This window comes from Herpailurus yagouaroundi, unplaced genomic scaffold (genome assembly GCF_014898765.1).
Source record: "Herpailurus yagouaroundi ecotype Mexico unplaced genomic scaffold, PumYag 188, whole genome shotgun sequence".
In the NCBI taxonomy this organism is placed as follows: domain Eukaryota; kingdom Metazoa; phylum Chordata; class Mammalia; order Carnivora; family Felidae; genus Herpailurus; species Herpailurus yagouaroundi.
In genome coordinates this window covers 39992246-40008484 of record NW_024412419.1, presented here as the reverse complement: position 1 = coordinate 40008484, position 16239 = coordinate 39992246, and the positions used below count along the sequence as shown (strand labels likewise).

At 39.2% G+C, this 16239-nt stretch overlaps 1 protein-coding gene across 2 annotated transcripts in view; it reads left to right on the top strand.

Annotated features, from left to right (window-relative positions):
* Positions 1-16239, top strand: part of KDM3A (lysine demethylase 3A) — a 53733-nt gene that overhangs the window by 20078 nt on the left and 17416 nt on the right. For both annotated transcript variants that reach the window (XM_040496844.1, XM_040496843.1), the window contains exons 10-15: positions 1036-1556; positions 6860-7064; positions 10515-10729; positions 14157-14309; positions 14448-14543; positions 14950-15077. In XM_040496844.1, the coding sequence (XP_040352778.1) occupies positions 1036-1556; positions 6860-7064; positions 10515-10729; positions 14157-14309; positions 14448-14543; positions 14950-15077 (1318 nt within the window). The remainder of the gene's footprint in view (positions 1-1035; positions 1557-6859; positions 7065-10514; positions 10730-14156; positions 14310-14447; positions 14544-14949; positions 15078-16239) is intronic.

The following is a 16239-nucleotide window of genomic DNA, read 5'->3' as shown; positions in this document are numbered from 1 at the left end:
ACTCTTAGAAGGGGTGGCGGCCTGTGCAGGCAGCTGATAAAGACCCAAGATACAGGTCAGAGAGACAACGATGTAGAAAGGTGGGTTTGGAAGACTGTTGCAATAAGGTGGAAGACTGGTTGAGCACATTGCTTCCTTGGGAGGAAAGTGGGCTGCCTGGGATGAGCTTGGAAGGTGGCCACAGAGCAGTCAGATGGAAGGAGGAACAGTCTTTGGGTAGAAAAAGGGAACAGTAAGAAGTTCGGTGCTACCCAAGCCAAATGTCTCATGTGAGTACTTAAATGAAGAAGTTCTTGGGGCACCTGGCTGGCTCAGTCAGTAGTGCCTGTGGCTCTTGATCTCAGGATCGTGAGTTCAATCCCCACGTTGGGCGTAAAGCTTACTTAAAAGAAAATCTTCTCAAGGAGGAAATCCTGTGTTAGAGACAGAGAAGAAAAAGTATAATAGGAAAAAAAGCACTTTATGTTTTGCTGGGGAAAAAACTTTAAGATGAATTTCAGAGAAACAAAAGTTCTTTAAGGATGCTTCCTATTAAGGTAGGGGATAGGAGAAATACCCCATCATTTTGTGAGCAAGCACGTAATTAGTTGGCTTTTCAGTTGCTTTGGATCTTGATCACTAACCAAACAGGAATGGAATTATCCAGTGTCAGAGCCAGTGACATGTTGTTTGTAGCTGGACTGGGTTTTGTGCTGCTGGTGGTTTTGGTTCCATGAGCTACTGTGTGCTTTAAGGGAAAGCTAAGTTTCGTTATACTGTGATAAATAGAACTAACCTGAAGTAGTTGGAGATTTATGAGCACTTACAGATAGGATTTAGGATTGTATTTTTCTAAGTGTTTAGGATATTTTTGCAGAGCCATTGACTGATTACCTTTAACTCCAGCTCACAGAAACCTATCCTTCATTCTCTAAAATAAGCAGTTTCTTTTCTCTCTCAATAGTGGTTGCCTTAAGGTACCAAACAATTGTTTTTGGGCAGTAGAGGAGCAATAAAAGAGACCTAGATGCTAGTTTTTTGTATTCTCTTTTTCAGATGTCATAAACAGATTTTACCAGAAGAACTTTCTTCCTGTCTAAATACAAAGCCTGAAATACTGAGAACAAAACCAGATGTTGTCTGCAAAGTAGGATTGCTGTCTTCAAAGTTTTCTCAGATTGGAACTGGAGACTTAAAACCCCTTAGTGAACCAAAAGGTAGCTGTACCCAGCTGAAGACTAGCACTGATCAGGAAAACCAGTCGGAATCTGTTTCTCAGTCATCGACTGGCCTTCCTAAGGAGTGCTCACCTACAAAGCCTTCTTCTACGGCAGAATTGGAAATTGCCAGTACTCCTGAACTGCAGAAACACCTAGAATATACGCCTTCCACATCTGATGTCCTTTCAGATAAGCCAGAGGAGAAAGCAGGTGTCAATAGTAATAGCTTTAATAGTTGTGTGGAAAAAAAGATAGAATCTTCAACTTTAGGATGCCGGTCACAGAATTTGAAGGAATCTTCAGTAAAAATAGATAATGAAAGCTGTTGCACAAGAAACAACAGTAAAATCCAGAATGGTGAGTGTTTCTACATGTCTTTATTGGTAGAAGCTGAGAGATGGTAGTGGGTACATATATGTCTCCTTACTTTATGAGAAGATAATATGAAAGTGACTATAGCAAAAGTTCACATAATTGGGAAAGTTAAAGGAGAAAAGTAGCATCCTAAAATCTTCTTAGAAATGATTACTATTAATATTTTAGTGTACCTGGTTCCATGTGTATTAGAAGTACAGATAAACTATAACACAAATGGGTTTATACCAACAATTTTATCCTGTGAATTAGTGTAAGTGTCTATCAGCCTTTCAGAGGCTGTAAGGGTTCCATTATATATGCATTTATTAGATGACTTAACTGGTTCCTACTAGATGGGTAATTAGGCGGTTCCCAATTTCTGGTTGTAAGAAAATAATTTTGAAACACAACCCAAAGTAATCTGATGATTATTTTATCTTAAGCTTATCACTGATTTTTTGGTAGCATCCACATGGAGTGTTAGAGATGATCGGCACTTTATGCTCATGCAGGTAATTCAGATCTGCAATGTATTTTTAAAGACAGAATTTATACCAGCATCTCTAGAAAAGGGACTTTTGGTTAAAAGATTTTAAGGACAGGGCTATAACACTGGGCAGTCTCCTTGCCTAAGGGGAAATCCTGCTGCACCTACAATTTAAAACTATGTGCTAGCATACCTTATTTTTTATTATTTTTTTTTTGTACTTTGCTTTATTGCACTTTGCAGATACTGCAGTTTTAACTTATTGAAGGTTTGTGGCAACCCTGTGTCAAGAAATCTGTTGGCACCATTTTCCCAACAATATTTGCTCACTTCTAGTCTATATGTCACGTTTTGGTAATTCTTGTGGTATTTCCGCCATTTTCATTATTACCATATTATGATTGTGATGAGTAATCTTTATGTTACTGTTGTAATTGTTTGGGGGCACCTCAAACTGCACCCATATGAGATGGCGAACTTAGTTGACAGCATGTTGCGTTTGTTTTGACTGCTCCACCAGCCAACCATTTCCTCATCTCTCTTCCTCTCTTCAGGCCTGCATATTCTTTGAGACACAAAATTAGTGAAATGAGGCCCAATAATAACCCTACAGTGGCCTCTTCAGCGTTAAAGGGAAAGGAAGAGTCACACGTCTCTCATTTAAATCAAAAGCTAGAAATGGTTAGGCTTAGTGAGGAAGGCATGCTCAAAGCCAAGATAAAGCTAGGCCTGTTGTGCCAGACAGGCAAGCTGCAGAACGCAAAGTAAAAATTCTTGAAGGCGATGAAAAGTACTACTACAGTGAACACAAATGATAAGAAAGTAAAACAACCTTATTGCTGACTTGGAGACCGCTTTAGTGGTCTGGATGGAAGAGCAAACCAACCACCACATTCCTTTAAGTCCAGAGCAACGTCATTATTCTCTTTAATTCTCTGAAGGCTAAGAGGTGTGAGGAAGCTGCAGAAAAGTTTGAAGCTATCATAGGTTGGTTTGTGAGGTTTAAGGAAAGAAGTCATTTCCATAACATAAAAGTGCAAAATGAAGCAGCAAATGCTGATGTAGAAGCTGCAGCAAGTTAGCCAAAAAATCTAGCTAAGATAATTAATGAAGGTGGCTAGACTAAACAGATTGGAAGAAGATGCCATCTAGGACTTTGAGAGCTAGGGAGGAGAAATCAATGCCTGATTTGAAAGCTTTAAAGGACAGGCGGACTCCTTTGTTAGGGGCTAATGTAGCTGATGACTTCAAGTTGAAGCCAGTGCTCATTTACCATTCTGAAAATCCTGGGGCCCTTAGATTATGCTAAATCTACTCTGTGCTCTATAAATGGAACAACAAAGCCTGGATGACAGCACATTTGTTTACAACATGGTTTACTGAATATTTTAAGCCCATTGTTGAGACCTACAGCTCCGAAAAAAAGATTCCTTTCAAAATATTACTGCTCATGGACAATGCACCTGTTCACCCAAGAGCTCTGATGGGAGATGTATGAGATTAATGTTGTTTTCATGCCTGCTAACACAGCATCCATTCTGCAGCCCATGGATCAAGGAATAATTTTGACTTGCAAGTCTTACTTAAGTAATATATTTTGTAAGGCTATAGCTGCCATAGATAATGTTTTTTGTTTTTTTTTTTTAATGGATCCAGGCTGTTGCACGCTTAGTAGACTACGGTATAGTGTAAATATAACTTTCATGTGCACTGGGAAAACAAAATTCATTTGATTTGCTTTGCTGCAATAATTTGCTTTATTGAGGTAGTCTGGAACCACACCCACTGTGTCTCCAAGGTATGCCTATACTCTTTAGAGAAAATGGTACACTGTATTTCATACAGCTTCTGTTAAGTTGGAGGATGCATTCCACTGACGGTAGTTAGCAGAAGTTCCCTTATTAGAATTAGTAGAACTAAATGGCTTCAGTATGTCAGAAAGTTCAGAGCTATTACAATTTAAAAATACCTTTGATAATTGTCAGCTGTGTGGGAAAATGAGCATGAATTTTTGATAGCTTTAAAAAAACTTAATGAGAAACACTATTCACTTGGATAAGTAAGACATGAATATATTCACAATTTAGCTTTTACTTCAGGTCTGTGAAGCTAGAGAGAAAATGGGTGGATTTGACTTGGGCTTTGGATGCAGAGTTGGAGGAGTGGGAAAACCTGTCTTTGACTAATGATACTTCTAGCCCGGCTTCCACGTTCTTGAGGTTTAAGTTGATAGAACAGTTGATTTGCATAAAATTAATTGCATAATATTATACTTTTCCTCTTGAGTTATGTAACTCCCCAAAGAAAGTGAATATTCATAACCATATTTCTGTTCTATTTTTTTTATTCTTTTTGAGTCATCAGGCCTTACGTTCAGCTAGTTTTTGAGGCAAATTATTTTAATATTATGTGAAGAAATAGTAATAATTCTAGATCGATAAGCACATTGTAAGTATATTAATGAGTTATGGAGTCTCACTTTGTCTTAGTATGTTGTACAACTGTGCACCAGCTAAAGTGATTTTAAGAGAAATGAAAAACCTAGTTAAGTGTCCCAGTGCATACTGTCTACTGGAACTCTTGGTTGAAGAACGAGAGGCTGTGATCAGGATCTCTCCACTGTGTCCACTGATACTGCTTGTGGGTATGGAAAAACCTGACTGGAAGGTCTTCTGTCCCCTGCGTTCCTTCTCCGCTTAGGGACTAGAAAACAAAAGCAAGCTGAGTGCAAGAACAGCTCCCTTTTTTCCGTTAGATAGATATATGCCTCCTCAGAAGTTGGCGTTGCCTTTTTCCCTTAGCTCTGCTCTGAATTGAGGGAATCAGTTATTGGGTCAACTATTATTGCTCTCCTCACTAAAGAGCTAGATATAGACAGTTCAGCTTGCTTATTTCTACGTATTTCCTCTCATAAGCCAGCGAAGAACAGATAACCTTTGGACTCTTTGCCCATGATCTGTGAAAAACTGGCCCAATTTAAAGGATGATGTTTTTTCAGTATCTGAGTAATTAAAACTCCATCTTTGAACTATTGTTCTCTTTATTTTCTGTCCTTCCTTGCTGTACCTTCTCTTTACTATAACTGAATAAGAATGCTTAAGGGATCATGGCTTGACAGCATCCATTTAGCATTTTACAGTGTGCTTTGGTTCGGCTTTAAGAGAGGTAAGATTGGAACACCTCTATGATCGTTATTAGAGATGCTTATTTTATTTAAAACCATCTTTGCTTTGAGATCTTACGGTTTGTTCCCACAACTACTAACTTCTCCCAGCTGTCTCTCAACTGGCTCCCCAAAAGTTGTTTCTTGGTTTTTGTTTTTTGTTTGTTTGCCAAAGAATCTACTTCCCTGCTTCCTTGGATCCTGAGGAAAGGTCTTTTCTTTCTTTTTATTTTATTTTATTTTATTTTATTTTATTTTATTTTATTTTATTTTATTTTATTTTAATTTTTTAGAGTGTGAGCAGGGGAGGGGCAGAGAGAGGGAGACCCAAAATCCGAAGCAGACTCCAGGCTCTGAGCTGTCAGCACAGAGACCGACGAGGGCCTCGAACCCACAAACCTTGAAATCATGACTTGAGCTGAAGTCGGATGCTTACTTAACTGACTGAGCTACCCAGGCGCCCTCAGAAAGGTCATGTCTGTCTGTTTCATATAAAATACTCCTCAAGGCTCTTGATTTATAAATAGGTTCATTTCTGTGCTGTTTGGGCTGATGCAGTGGACACAAAGATCACTCTTTCCTGTCAAATCTCTACTTTTTCTCCCTTTTTTCTTTATGGTGGTTATTTATTTAAGTAACCTTTATATCCAACACAGGACTTGAGCTCACAACCCCCAGATCAAGAGTTGCATGCTCTATCAAGTGAGCCAGCCAAGTGCCCCTCTCCCCTTTTCTTTAGAAACCATGTTAACATTTCCTTTAAGTTATCCTGCCCACTGCAAGTTAAAATTTAAAAAATGCTTTTACTTAAAATCATCATCCTGTTTGTAGTCACTGCTCTTAATCCTGAGTGGAACATACACGTGAAGGAAATTGAAGACCTATCAAAGGTCAAGTGACACCCCTTGGAAGCATTTAGAAGGTAGCTCCTATTTTATAGACCCAGAGGGACCTGTGTGGGAAAGCTGTTTGGTTATTATATTTAGAATGGTTAGCTTTTGCACGGTGCTTTGGAAAACACACTTAAACCAGTCTTTGAGTGTGAAAAGTAACAAACTTGACTTGCACACAGACCCCTCTGTTGAGGTGAACCTGTCTCTGTGTATTGCTAATGGAATGAGTTTAAGTATCTGATTTGGAAGAGTCTTCCTAAAATAGTTTTCTTATCTAGGGTTGTGAATAGAAGTACACACTAACTTGGAATTATGAGTCTAGTTGGTGAATTTGGGATTTTAAGTTGCCTTGCCAAATTGATTTACGAAATGAGAATTATTTCATTTGAGAGAATGAGAGTGTAAGTGGGGGAGGGACAGAGGGAGAGAGAGAATCCCAAACAGGCTCCACACTCAGCATGGAGCCCATTGTGGGGCTTGATCTCACAACTGTGAGATCATGACTTGAGCTGAAACCAAGATTTGGAGGCTTAACTGACTGAGCCATCCTGGAGCCCTGAGGATTGTTTTATAAAGATAGTAAAACTTTCCAGTTATTCTGATAGTTATCTTATGTTAAGCCATTTTTAGAAATTACAGTTGAACCAGAACTTAAGGAGTTCTCCATTTGGGGAAACTGGTCTTTGGAATAGATTTCAGTCAAATGTTGGTGACTTTTAAAAATTTGAGGGCTCATTTTTTTAATCTTGTGTTTTCCTAGCCCCATCCCGGAAGTCGGTTTTGACAGACCCAGCCAAAGTCAAGAAGCTGCAGCAGAGTGGTGAGGCCTTTGTACAGGATGACTCCTGCGTGAACATTGTTGCACAACTGCCTAAGTGCCGGGAGTGTCGCTTGGACAGTCTCCGCAAGGATAAGGAGCAACAGAAAGACTCACCTGTGTTTTGTCGCTTCTTTCATTTCAGGAGGTGAGGCATTTGGAGAAAAGCTCAGATAATCTGGGCCCGATAGCATACAGTAAATCTAGAACTAAAAAGAGTGCAGATTGTATTTTTAGTCTTTGGGTTTGAGCATCTAGATCTTACTGAATGTTATTTCCTTCTCAATCTCCCTTTCCATTTTTTTTAAAGTAGAGAAACTCAAAAAAAATTCTTATTCTAACACTAACATTATAGAAAAGTGCTGAAGTTTTTAAAAAAAAACCAGTACAAGTAACCACTGTTACTTTCCAGTGCAATTTAGTATTTGATGTGGTCATAAAATATGTTTGAGCTTATCTACTTGGGTATATTGCAGATACTGTTTTGAATCTTAGTTTTCCAGCATGTAGTAGGAACCACTTGATTGTGTTTGCTTTTTTTTTTTTTTTTTTTACAAAATCTTTGAAAAAATAGGTGGGTGTGACAGTGTTTGAAAATTCACTTAACCAGTTTTCTTATTGGCATTAAGATCATTTTGTGGTTTTTGCCACTGAAAATAATACAGTAACAATCATCTCCTTGGCCCCATTTCTCACTGTTTACTTTGGAAGGATTACTGGAAGTGGCATTACTGGATCAGAAGCAGTGTGTGTTTAAGACTTTGATACGTATGTTCTGCCAAATTGCCCTACAAGAGGGCTGCACCTGTGTCCATGCCCCATGGCATTAGTTGAGATTTCCTATCTCTGTGCAGTTTTGTCAGCAGGAAGAGGTGTATCTTTTTAAAAAATCTTTTCTAATTGTATAGGCAAAATCTTTTATTTTGACATTGTATTTTTAAGTCAAATTAATTTTCTCTAAATTTTTCTATCCTTAGTGAAGAAAAAGGCTGTTTCTTGATATATCAGTGAGCAGTGTTGTTCTGGATGTAGATTCACTTTAGGTAGGATTCACTTTCTCAGAAATGTAGACGTTCTTAGGCTCAACTAGTTCTGATCCTAAACAGGTGTTGACTTGTATTTCTTCCTATTCACCCCCTCCTCTTTAGTTTTATCAAGATTAAAGAGTGATGAATAACTGAATTAAATGCACAGATATTTCAGGTTATTGACTATATCTGTTCTGGTAACTTTCAGATTCAGTCTTATTTAATGAACTCTAGCGTTTTTTAGGTGGTAGTTTGCCCCATTTGTTCCTGAGTAAATTGCAAAAGCACCATGATAAAGTGTGTGTCTAGTATTTAGGACTGTAATAACTGTTAGCATGTTACCATACCCATATATTAGTGTATATTTTAAATAACACCTGGCCCAGAATAAGTTCTTAATACAGATTAGCTCTATTCTACTTCCTGTCTGGAGAGTTTTTTTATACAAGTAAGTGTGTGAAGATGCATATGCAGTGGGTTCTGATATATGTTTTTTAGAGAACACAAAATATGCGTTGTACAGATCTTTGTATTTCCTTTTTTTTTTTTTTTTTAATGTTTACTTTTAAGAGAGAGACAGAATGTGAGCAGGGGAGGGGCAGAGGGAGAGAGGGAGACACAGAGTCTGAAGCAGCTCCAGGCTGTGAGCTGTCAGCACAGAGCCCCAAGCAGGGCTCGAACTCACAAACCATGAGATCATGACCGTGCCGAAGTTGGACACTTAACCGACTGAGCCACCCAGGCTCCCCAGGTTTTGGTATAAGTTGCAGAGGCCTTATAGGGAGGGGATAGTTTTTTCTTTTGAATATTACTGGAGCTTTTTTTTTTTTTTTTTTTTTTTTACAATGTTTGTTTATTTATTGAGAGAGCGACAGAGACAGAATGCGAGCAGGGGAGGGGCAAGAGAGAGAGGGAGACACAGAATCTGAAGCAGGCTCCAGGCTGTGAGCTCTCAGCACAGAGCCCGATGCGGAGCTTGAACCCACGAACTGTGAGATCATGTCCTGAGCCAAAGTCGGATGTTTAACCGACTGATCCACTCAGGTGCCCCTGGAGCTTTTTTGTAACCACTGTTTTGTAACCATCTAGAAATCACTCATTTTATGACTTAGCTGTTTTCCTATTTTTGACCTCTTTGAAGGGGAAAGTGCCTTTGCTTAATGTTGCATGGTAGAAGCCAGTCTAGTAGAAATTAGAACAAACCCACCTCTTTGCTAGAAAGAATATCATACTTTAAAGAACAGAGTCTTTTTTCCCCCTGATGTTTAGAGAGAAGTTAAGGCTGTCATTAGCTTCCTCATCAAGTTTGTTTCTCATTAAATTTTCCTGCAGATAAAATAGGAGGGTTAGAGTTACAGTAGTAAGGCCCAGTTGCCAAGTCCTGTTTGCCATCTCCCCCTTTGAAGAGCTTTTCAGATTCATTTTTTAGTATTATGACTATCTGTAATTTGGGCGATCAATTAAAAATTTGCATCTCTCCTTTGGACTGCTTGAAATAAATTTGCCTCTGTTAAGCGACTCTCAGTGTCCTTCCAGTTCATTCTACACTCTTCTGGACAAATGGTTTTTCTAAAATACAACATTAGGTATGTATCATGGACTCAGAGATTTTTGATAGGTGCCCAGTGATCAGTGGAGAAATCAAGATCCTTCATTTTTTTTTTTCTTTTGTATGAAATATAGTTTCTTTGACGTGCTTTCTCTTACCTAATATCCACCTGTTCTTAAAGGCCAATGTTAATCACTATCCCTACCACAAAGTCTTAATATTAGCCCCACAAAACTCCCAGTCAGTACTTCCTTCCCTGGCTCCTATAAGATTTAATGATTGTTATGATACCTAACATATCCTACTTCTCTGTGTATATTATGTCTACTTCTGTGTCTCCAACTCAATTGACGTAGAATGTCATTTTGAATAAATTTTGAAAAAATTCAAAACTAACACTTAGGAAACACACTCGGGTGCTAAAGATATTGAAAGAAAATCCTGAGAATGTATTCTGCCTTTTGCTTCACCTTCAGGTACTTAGGTCTGTCTTAACACTGCCTCTCATTCCAGAAGCTTACATAATAATTTGTAGCTCGTATTCATATGGGTGCTGAATTCCTCAAGGATCTATGTGGGCATGGCTTCAGTGACTGTCTAGAGTTAGCCTTCCTTTGCTGAGCATTATTCTTGAAGCAGTGTTTGTATTCAAGTCTGATCAGATTATCTATCACCTGCTGTTTGGTTTCCGTTTTCTTCTGTGGTGACTTGTGATGGTCCTTGCTATTAAGTCCCAAGTCTGGAAGGTTCAACACCTGCCTCTGGAGGCAGTATGATTATATCTTGGTTGAAGTAAATAGTACTTCTCCCCCACCTCCCTCTCCGCATCTTCTGAGGGAAAACTTAGAAATTTAAAAAATTTTTAAATCTTTCCACTGATGTTGCTAAGTAACAATTGGCTGTAATTAGCCATGGAGATTATAGAAAACTGGGAAGGAATTTGATTTAAATAGTAACTATAAGGCGTAAATCATTTCTTTGTATGTGTGTAACATGCTTTTTCCCCCTCCACTTCCTCTAGGTTACAGTTCAACAAACATGGTGTATTGCGGGTGGAAGGGTTCTTAACACCAAACAAGTACGACAGTGAAGCAATTGGCTTGTGGTTGCCTTTAACCAAAAACGTTGTGGGGACTGATTTGGACACTGCAAAGTATATCCTGGCCAACATTGGAGACCACTTCTGTCAAATGGTGATTTCTGAAAAGGAAGCTATGTCAACTATTGAGCCACACAGTAAGAGCATCTCTTAGGGGGTAGGATTTTTGAGTCCAACTTGATTTGTTCCTAAATGACACCTAAGTTCTAATTTGCATGGGTTTCATTTTCATCCAGAGGTTTAGATGACTTTGGTATAGTGAGGTTGCGTTTTCCCTTTTATAATTTTTATAAGGTTCTGCCTGTTGGTCAGAGTCAGTCACTTGTCGTTGGGGTTGGTTTTGGAGTAGTTACCAAAGGAGTGGAACTCTTTGTTAAGGAAGGTGAAGTAGTGGTGGAATTTGCACAGCCTTATCAGCAGTGTGGGCTCATCAAAAGGTGATGAGGCCTCTCTGGTTGGGTCATTTTTCAGACGAAGGCTCTTCTTTGTTTTTAAGTTTGTTTTGAGATAGAGTGCACGTGCACAAGCAGGGAGGGGTAGAGGATGAGAGAGAGCGAGAATTCCAAGCGGGATCCACACAGTAAATGCAGAGCCCAACATGAGGCTCGATCTTAACTGTGGGATCATGACCTGAGCTGAAATCGAGTCGGGCACTTAACCGACTGAGCCGCCGAAGCGTCCCTAAGGCAGAGGTTCTTAATCAGGAATTCATTTCAAAGAAAATAGACTTAACTGAAAAATCAGAGTCTGGGGAGCTGGGTCCCAGGCATGAGAATGGGAACAAGTTCAGATGAAAAGGATTCTGTTAGAGTCAGGGTTTTAACAGAATATATGGAGGTTCCAGCTGGATGAGTGCCAGTGTCTTCCACTCTCTGAGAGCACTCTCACACTGATCTGGCGGCCCAATAAATCACAGGGATCAGTGTGGGTGACATGAGAGCCAGACCTCCCTCATGATGTCTCAAGATATAATGTCTGGGAGAACAGCAGCACATCCTCCCTTTTTTATGCCTCTGTAGAAGTGAGACATCCCGCCAGAAACACCAAGAAGCAGCTATTTTATTTAAGTCTCACACTTTCTTCCATCATTTTGTCTTCCCCAAATGGTTGCAGTTTAAAAGTGAAGCCTTTCTGTTTCTCTGTAGATATCTTTTCAAACTTTGCATAACCAAATATGTTTCAGTACTGGCATCCACATATACCAGCCTTAAGAATTTTGGTTCTAGCTACCAGAAACTAAAGCTACTGGTTTCAGCACCAAAGTAGTTTGTTGGATAGGTACAGATACTGTTAAATTGCCAAGTCCAAGGAATGGAACTGAGGCATTCCAAGAAGCAGGAGGAATTCAGAGCTAGGAGGAGAATAGGATTGTGGGTTCCAGGAGGAAGCCAAAGTCACACTAAAGAGAGCTGTAGACTCCGTTCTGTTGAAATAATAGAGACTCTTATGAGTCAAGGATCTTATTAAAGTTGTTTTTCCTATAATCTTCTATTTAGGACAAGTGACACTGGTTTCCATTTTTAGTAGAGATAACGGAGTTTCCTTATTAAATACATTTAAGTAAAAGTGGGGTTAAAGAAAAAGTCTTTTTTTTTTTTTTACATGTTTTATTTTATTTTAAAATGTTTATTTTGAGAGAGAGAGTGTGCATGCACGGGGACAGGTAGAGAGAGAGAGAGGGTGAGAGCAAATCCAAAGCAGGGTCCGGGCTGTCAACACAGAGCCTGAAATGGGGCTCTAATCCCACAAATTGTGAGATCATGACGTGAGCCGAAATCAAGAGTCAGTCACTTAACCAACTGAGCCACCCAGCTGCCCCAAGAAAAATTGTTAGTAGTCTAGAAGTATTATATAAACGACTGGAATATAGAAACACTTTTTTGGAATATATTAGTAGCTTCACTCATGAATTAGCAGGACTTTTATAAGCAACTGATGTTTTTTTCTTTGCTCAAGAGAAGTCATTTGAACAATGTATAGAAAAAGGTACAGATAGTTTTCTTTTAAGAGCATAACTAAGAATCTCTGTCCTTGAAGATTTAAATATGATTAACCTTTCCTCCTTGCCTTTTTGATCATCCTGTTCTTCTCTGTGACAAGTTGGTCAGTTGGAGAGAGGAACTCACTGTGAGTGATACTGACAGATGGACCACAAGGTGTTCCAAAAAGGGTTACCCTCTGATCCTGAGATTGGGAAGCAGGTCTCAACCTTTATACATTTAATCCTGTCTCTTCAATGACAAATAATCATTAAATGGGTGGCTGAGAAATGTAAGAATACTCTGTAATAAAACAGTCTACCTGAATGACCAAGGTGAAGTTCATAAAACCTCATTTGTAAAACGCCTAAGGCTCTGTGTATCGTGCACTGAACTATGACATTATAATGAAATGGCAGAAGTTCACTTAGCAATTGGATTAATTTGGTAAAAGCTGAAGTTGATCATTTATGTTTTGGCCCATCAGAAGCAAGAATGAATAAACCACAGATTGGATTAGGAAAAAGATATTTTCCATAAAATAAGAACATGGCAGTATTGATCCAGTCTTATTCATAAGAGAGAGACAGACAGAAAAGTTTTCTGATTAACAGACATTGGGCTTTTGTGTGATCCAGGAAAATGTCCTCCTTTTGCATATACTCGTGAAGCTTTCTGATACCTGATTTGGCACTCCTCCTTACTAGGGGAGGGGAATGATGGTCTGCTCAGTCCTGTAAGGCTGCCCCATCCAGTTATCAGGGCTTGGCCACTGCAACAGAAAATACTAGTTTGTAGAATCTTGGATTATGCATCAACCTGTTGGATATTTGGTTAGTGTGAGTCAGACCTGGATGCCTGCATCACTACTGGCACTAAAAACATCAAGTTTCTGATTCTGGCCAATGAAGGAACCAACTGTATACTGTTGTGCCCCCTTCAAGTTAATGTTCCCTAAGGAACAGGTTCCCTAAGACCTTGGGGCTTTTTCTAGGCTGTATGAGTGGATTCAGGGCCTGTGTGAATAACCTGACAATCTATGTTGGGCTGGCGGATCTGAGTCATTCTTGTTTCCTTTGGAGAAAGTATTGTCCACGCTGTCTTCAGATTCGGAAAGGGGCTCATGATCCAAACAAAAGGTGAAAGAACCACTGCTCTGTATACCTGTGTCTTATTGCAGCTTCTGTAATTACTCATGCTTTTTCCATTGATTTATTCAGCAGTACTTATGTGCTAACGGTATGCAGAGTGGGTTTGGTATAAGGCACAGTCCAAGCAGGGATTCTGCATGGACAGAGTTTAGTCTCCTAGGAGGAGGTAAAACTACACTTGACTGTATACAGTGTGAAGAAGCTTGAGTCTGAAATACAAATACAAGTTGATGGGAGTGCTGAAGGAATCCAGGAGAGTGTCATGGTGGAGGGTGGAGAGGTTGGGGGGGCATTTGAGATGGTGTTTGAAGGCTAGACAAAGTTGATGAGAACTCCAGTGAGAGGGAGGAATGATGTCAACTTCTCTCCCCTTTCATGTTTTACTTCAGAAGCACTCTCCTCCCCAGGACTAAGTGATTTATTGATTTTTGTAGGACAGGTTGCTTGGAAGCGAGCTGTCAAAGGTGTTCGGGAAATGTGTGACGTATGTGACACCACCATCTTCAACCTGCACTGGGTGTGTCCTAGGTGTGGGTTTGGAGTGTGTGTGGATTGCTACCGGATGAAGAGGAAGAATTGCCAACAAGGTTAGAAATGACTTGATTCTCTCCTTCAAGCCCCCCTTACACAAATTAAGCCGTTTATTGATTTGTGATTGATGGATTTCTGAAGCATTTAGGGCCAGAGTCCATGGGGAGCAATTACTACAAATCATTTCTTTGTAGGTGCTGCCTACAAGACTTTCTCTTGGCTAAGATGTGTGAAGAGTCAGATACATGAGCCAGAGAACCTGATGCCTACACAGATCATTCCTGGAAAAGGTATTTCGTGCAGTGCAGTGGTTTTCTTTTCCCCTTGTTCTGGTTAACTCAGGGGCTGGTGATTGGTTTTACTTTCTGTAGTATAATTACCTGCTAACTCACTTTAGTGTGTATCGTTAATTGTCCAAAAATGTGTTAAGTAATGCCCCCAAAACGTTTTGATTAAGGTCTTGTGAATCATTTTGTAGAAGGAAGGAAAATAATGCTTTTGTGGGGAAGGCATACTTAGGATGAAAAGGAGGAAATATAAGCACCATGCTGCTAAAAAAAAAAAAAAAAAAAAAGAAAGGAAGAAAGGAAAAAGTAATTCTGTTGGAAGTACCAGTTTCTACTTTGTAATATTGAGGTTGATAGTACCTAATACCCTTGTTCAGATGTTTGTCTCTGCTCCCCCCTTTTTTTGTAGCCCTCTATGATGTTGGAGACATTGTTCATTCAGTGAGAGCAAAATGGGGAATAAAAGCAAATTGTCCCTGTTCAAACAGGCAATTCAAACTCTTTTCAAAGCCAGCCTCAAAGGAAGACATAAAACAGGTATTACTGTTTATGCTAGATTCACCAACCTTGAGATTGTTGTCTGTCTTTTCAAATAACCCAAGGATTCCTATAGTGTATTTGAAAGGAACATGGGGACAGTGGTCCGTGGAAAGAGGCAAGTCATATATTTCATGTGACACTTCATAGACCCATTCTCCCTTTCCACATTATTTTTGTGGACCTCATCTGTAGTCTCTTTTAGTAGGTTTTAATTTTTGTTCCTTGAAAAAGCAAAAACGTCTATCTGTTGTAGTCTACTTAATGAGTTGCTATTGAATTTTATGTGGGTTTTTTAAAAAACTTTGTGCTTTATAGAGTTAAGATTATTTAGATATTCTTTACAATCTTTTAAAATTACTGAATATGTTTTACCTATATATTTGAGGGGTTGAAGGAAATAATATTGAAATGAACCTTTATATCCCCATTTCTCACCTCAAAAAATGTACATTTCTGTGGTGCCCATGTGACTTTTCCTGGTAGCATCCCTTTCGTCTCCACCATCACCTCTACCCCACTCTCTCTTCTTCCCCTTTACCCCAGTGTATCATTCTCTCACGTTGTGTTTGATAATCAGAAGTTCTTTCACATTTTCATAAAGCTTTGGTGTCAGAGGCAGTACAGCTAGAAGAGCTGTGCCCCTAGATTCAGAACTGAATTTGAAATCTTTTTCTGCCACTTTCTAGTTGCATGACTTTGGCTCACATGGACGGTTTCACATGAGGAGTTCCACTTCCTCATCAATAGCAGAAGAATAATAATGCTGATAATTGGGTATCACAGAAATCCATCACACGTAAAAGAAAGATCAGGACCACAGCAGGAATTTGTTGTTTCCCTCCTTATGTTTGTATAAACTCATTAGCTGAGTCAAGGCAGTTTTTAAGTAACAGAAAAATAAGTGGTGTGCTCTGTCCAGGTTTTTAAATGTTTGAGTTCTTTTAAGAGCTGTTGATCACATTTTAAAGCCTACTATGCTATGCTAAAACAAAAGAGCATTTTGTATTCTGCATCCCATTTCCTTCTGAAATCACAGCTGTACCTTTCCTACCCTGCTTCATTCATTCACTCATTCATTCATCAGCCATGCTGTGAGTGCCTATTCAAGATATTATGAGCTCACAGGGAAGATAGACACAAACTAGTCATTTTAAAGCAG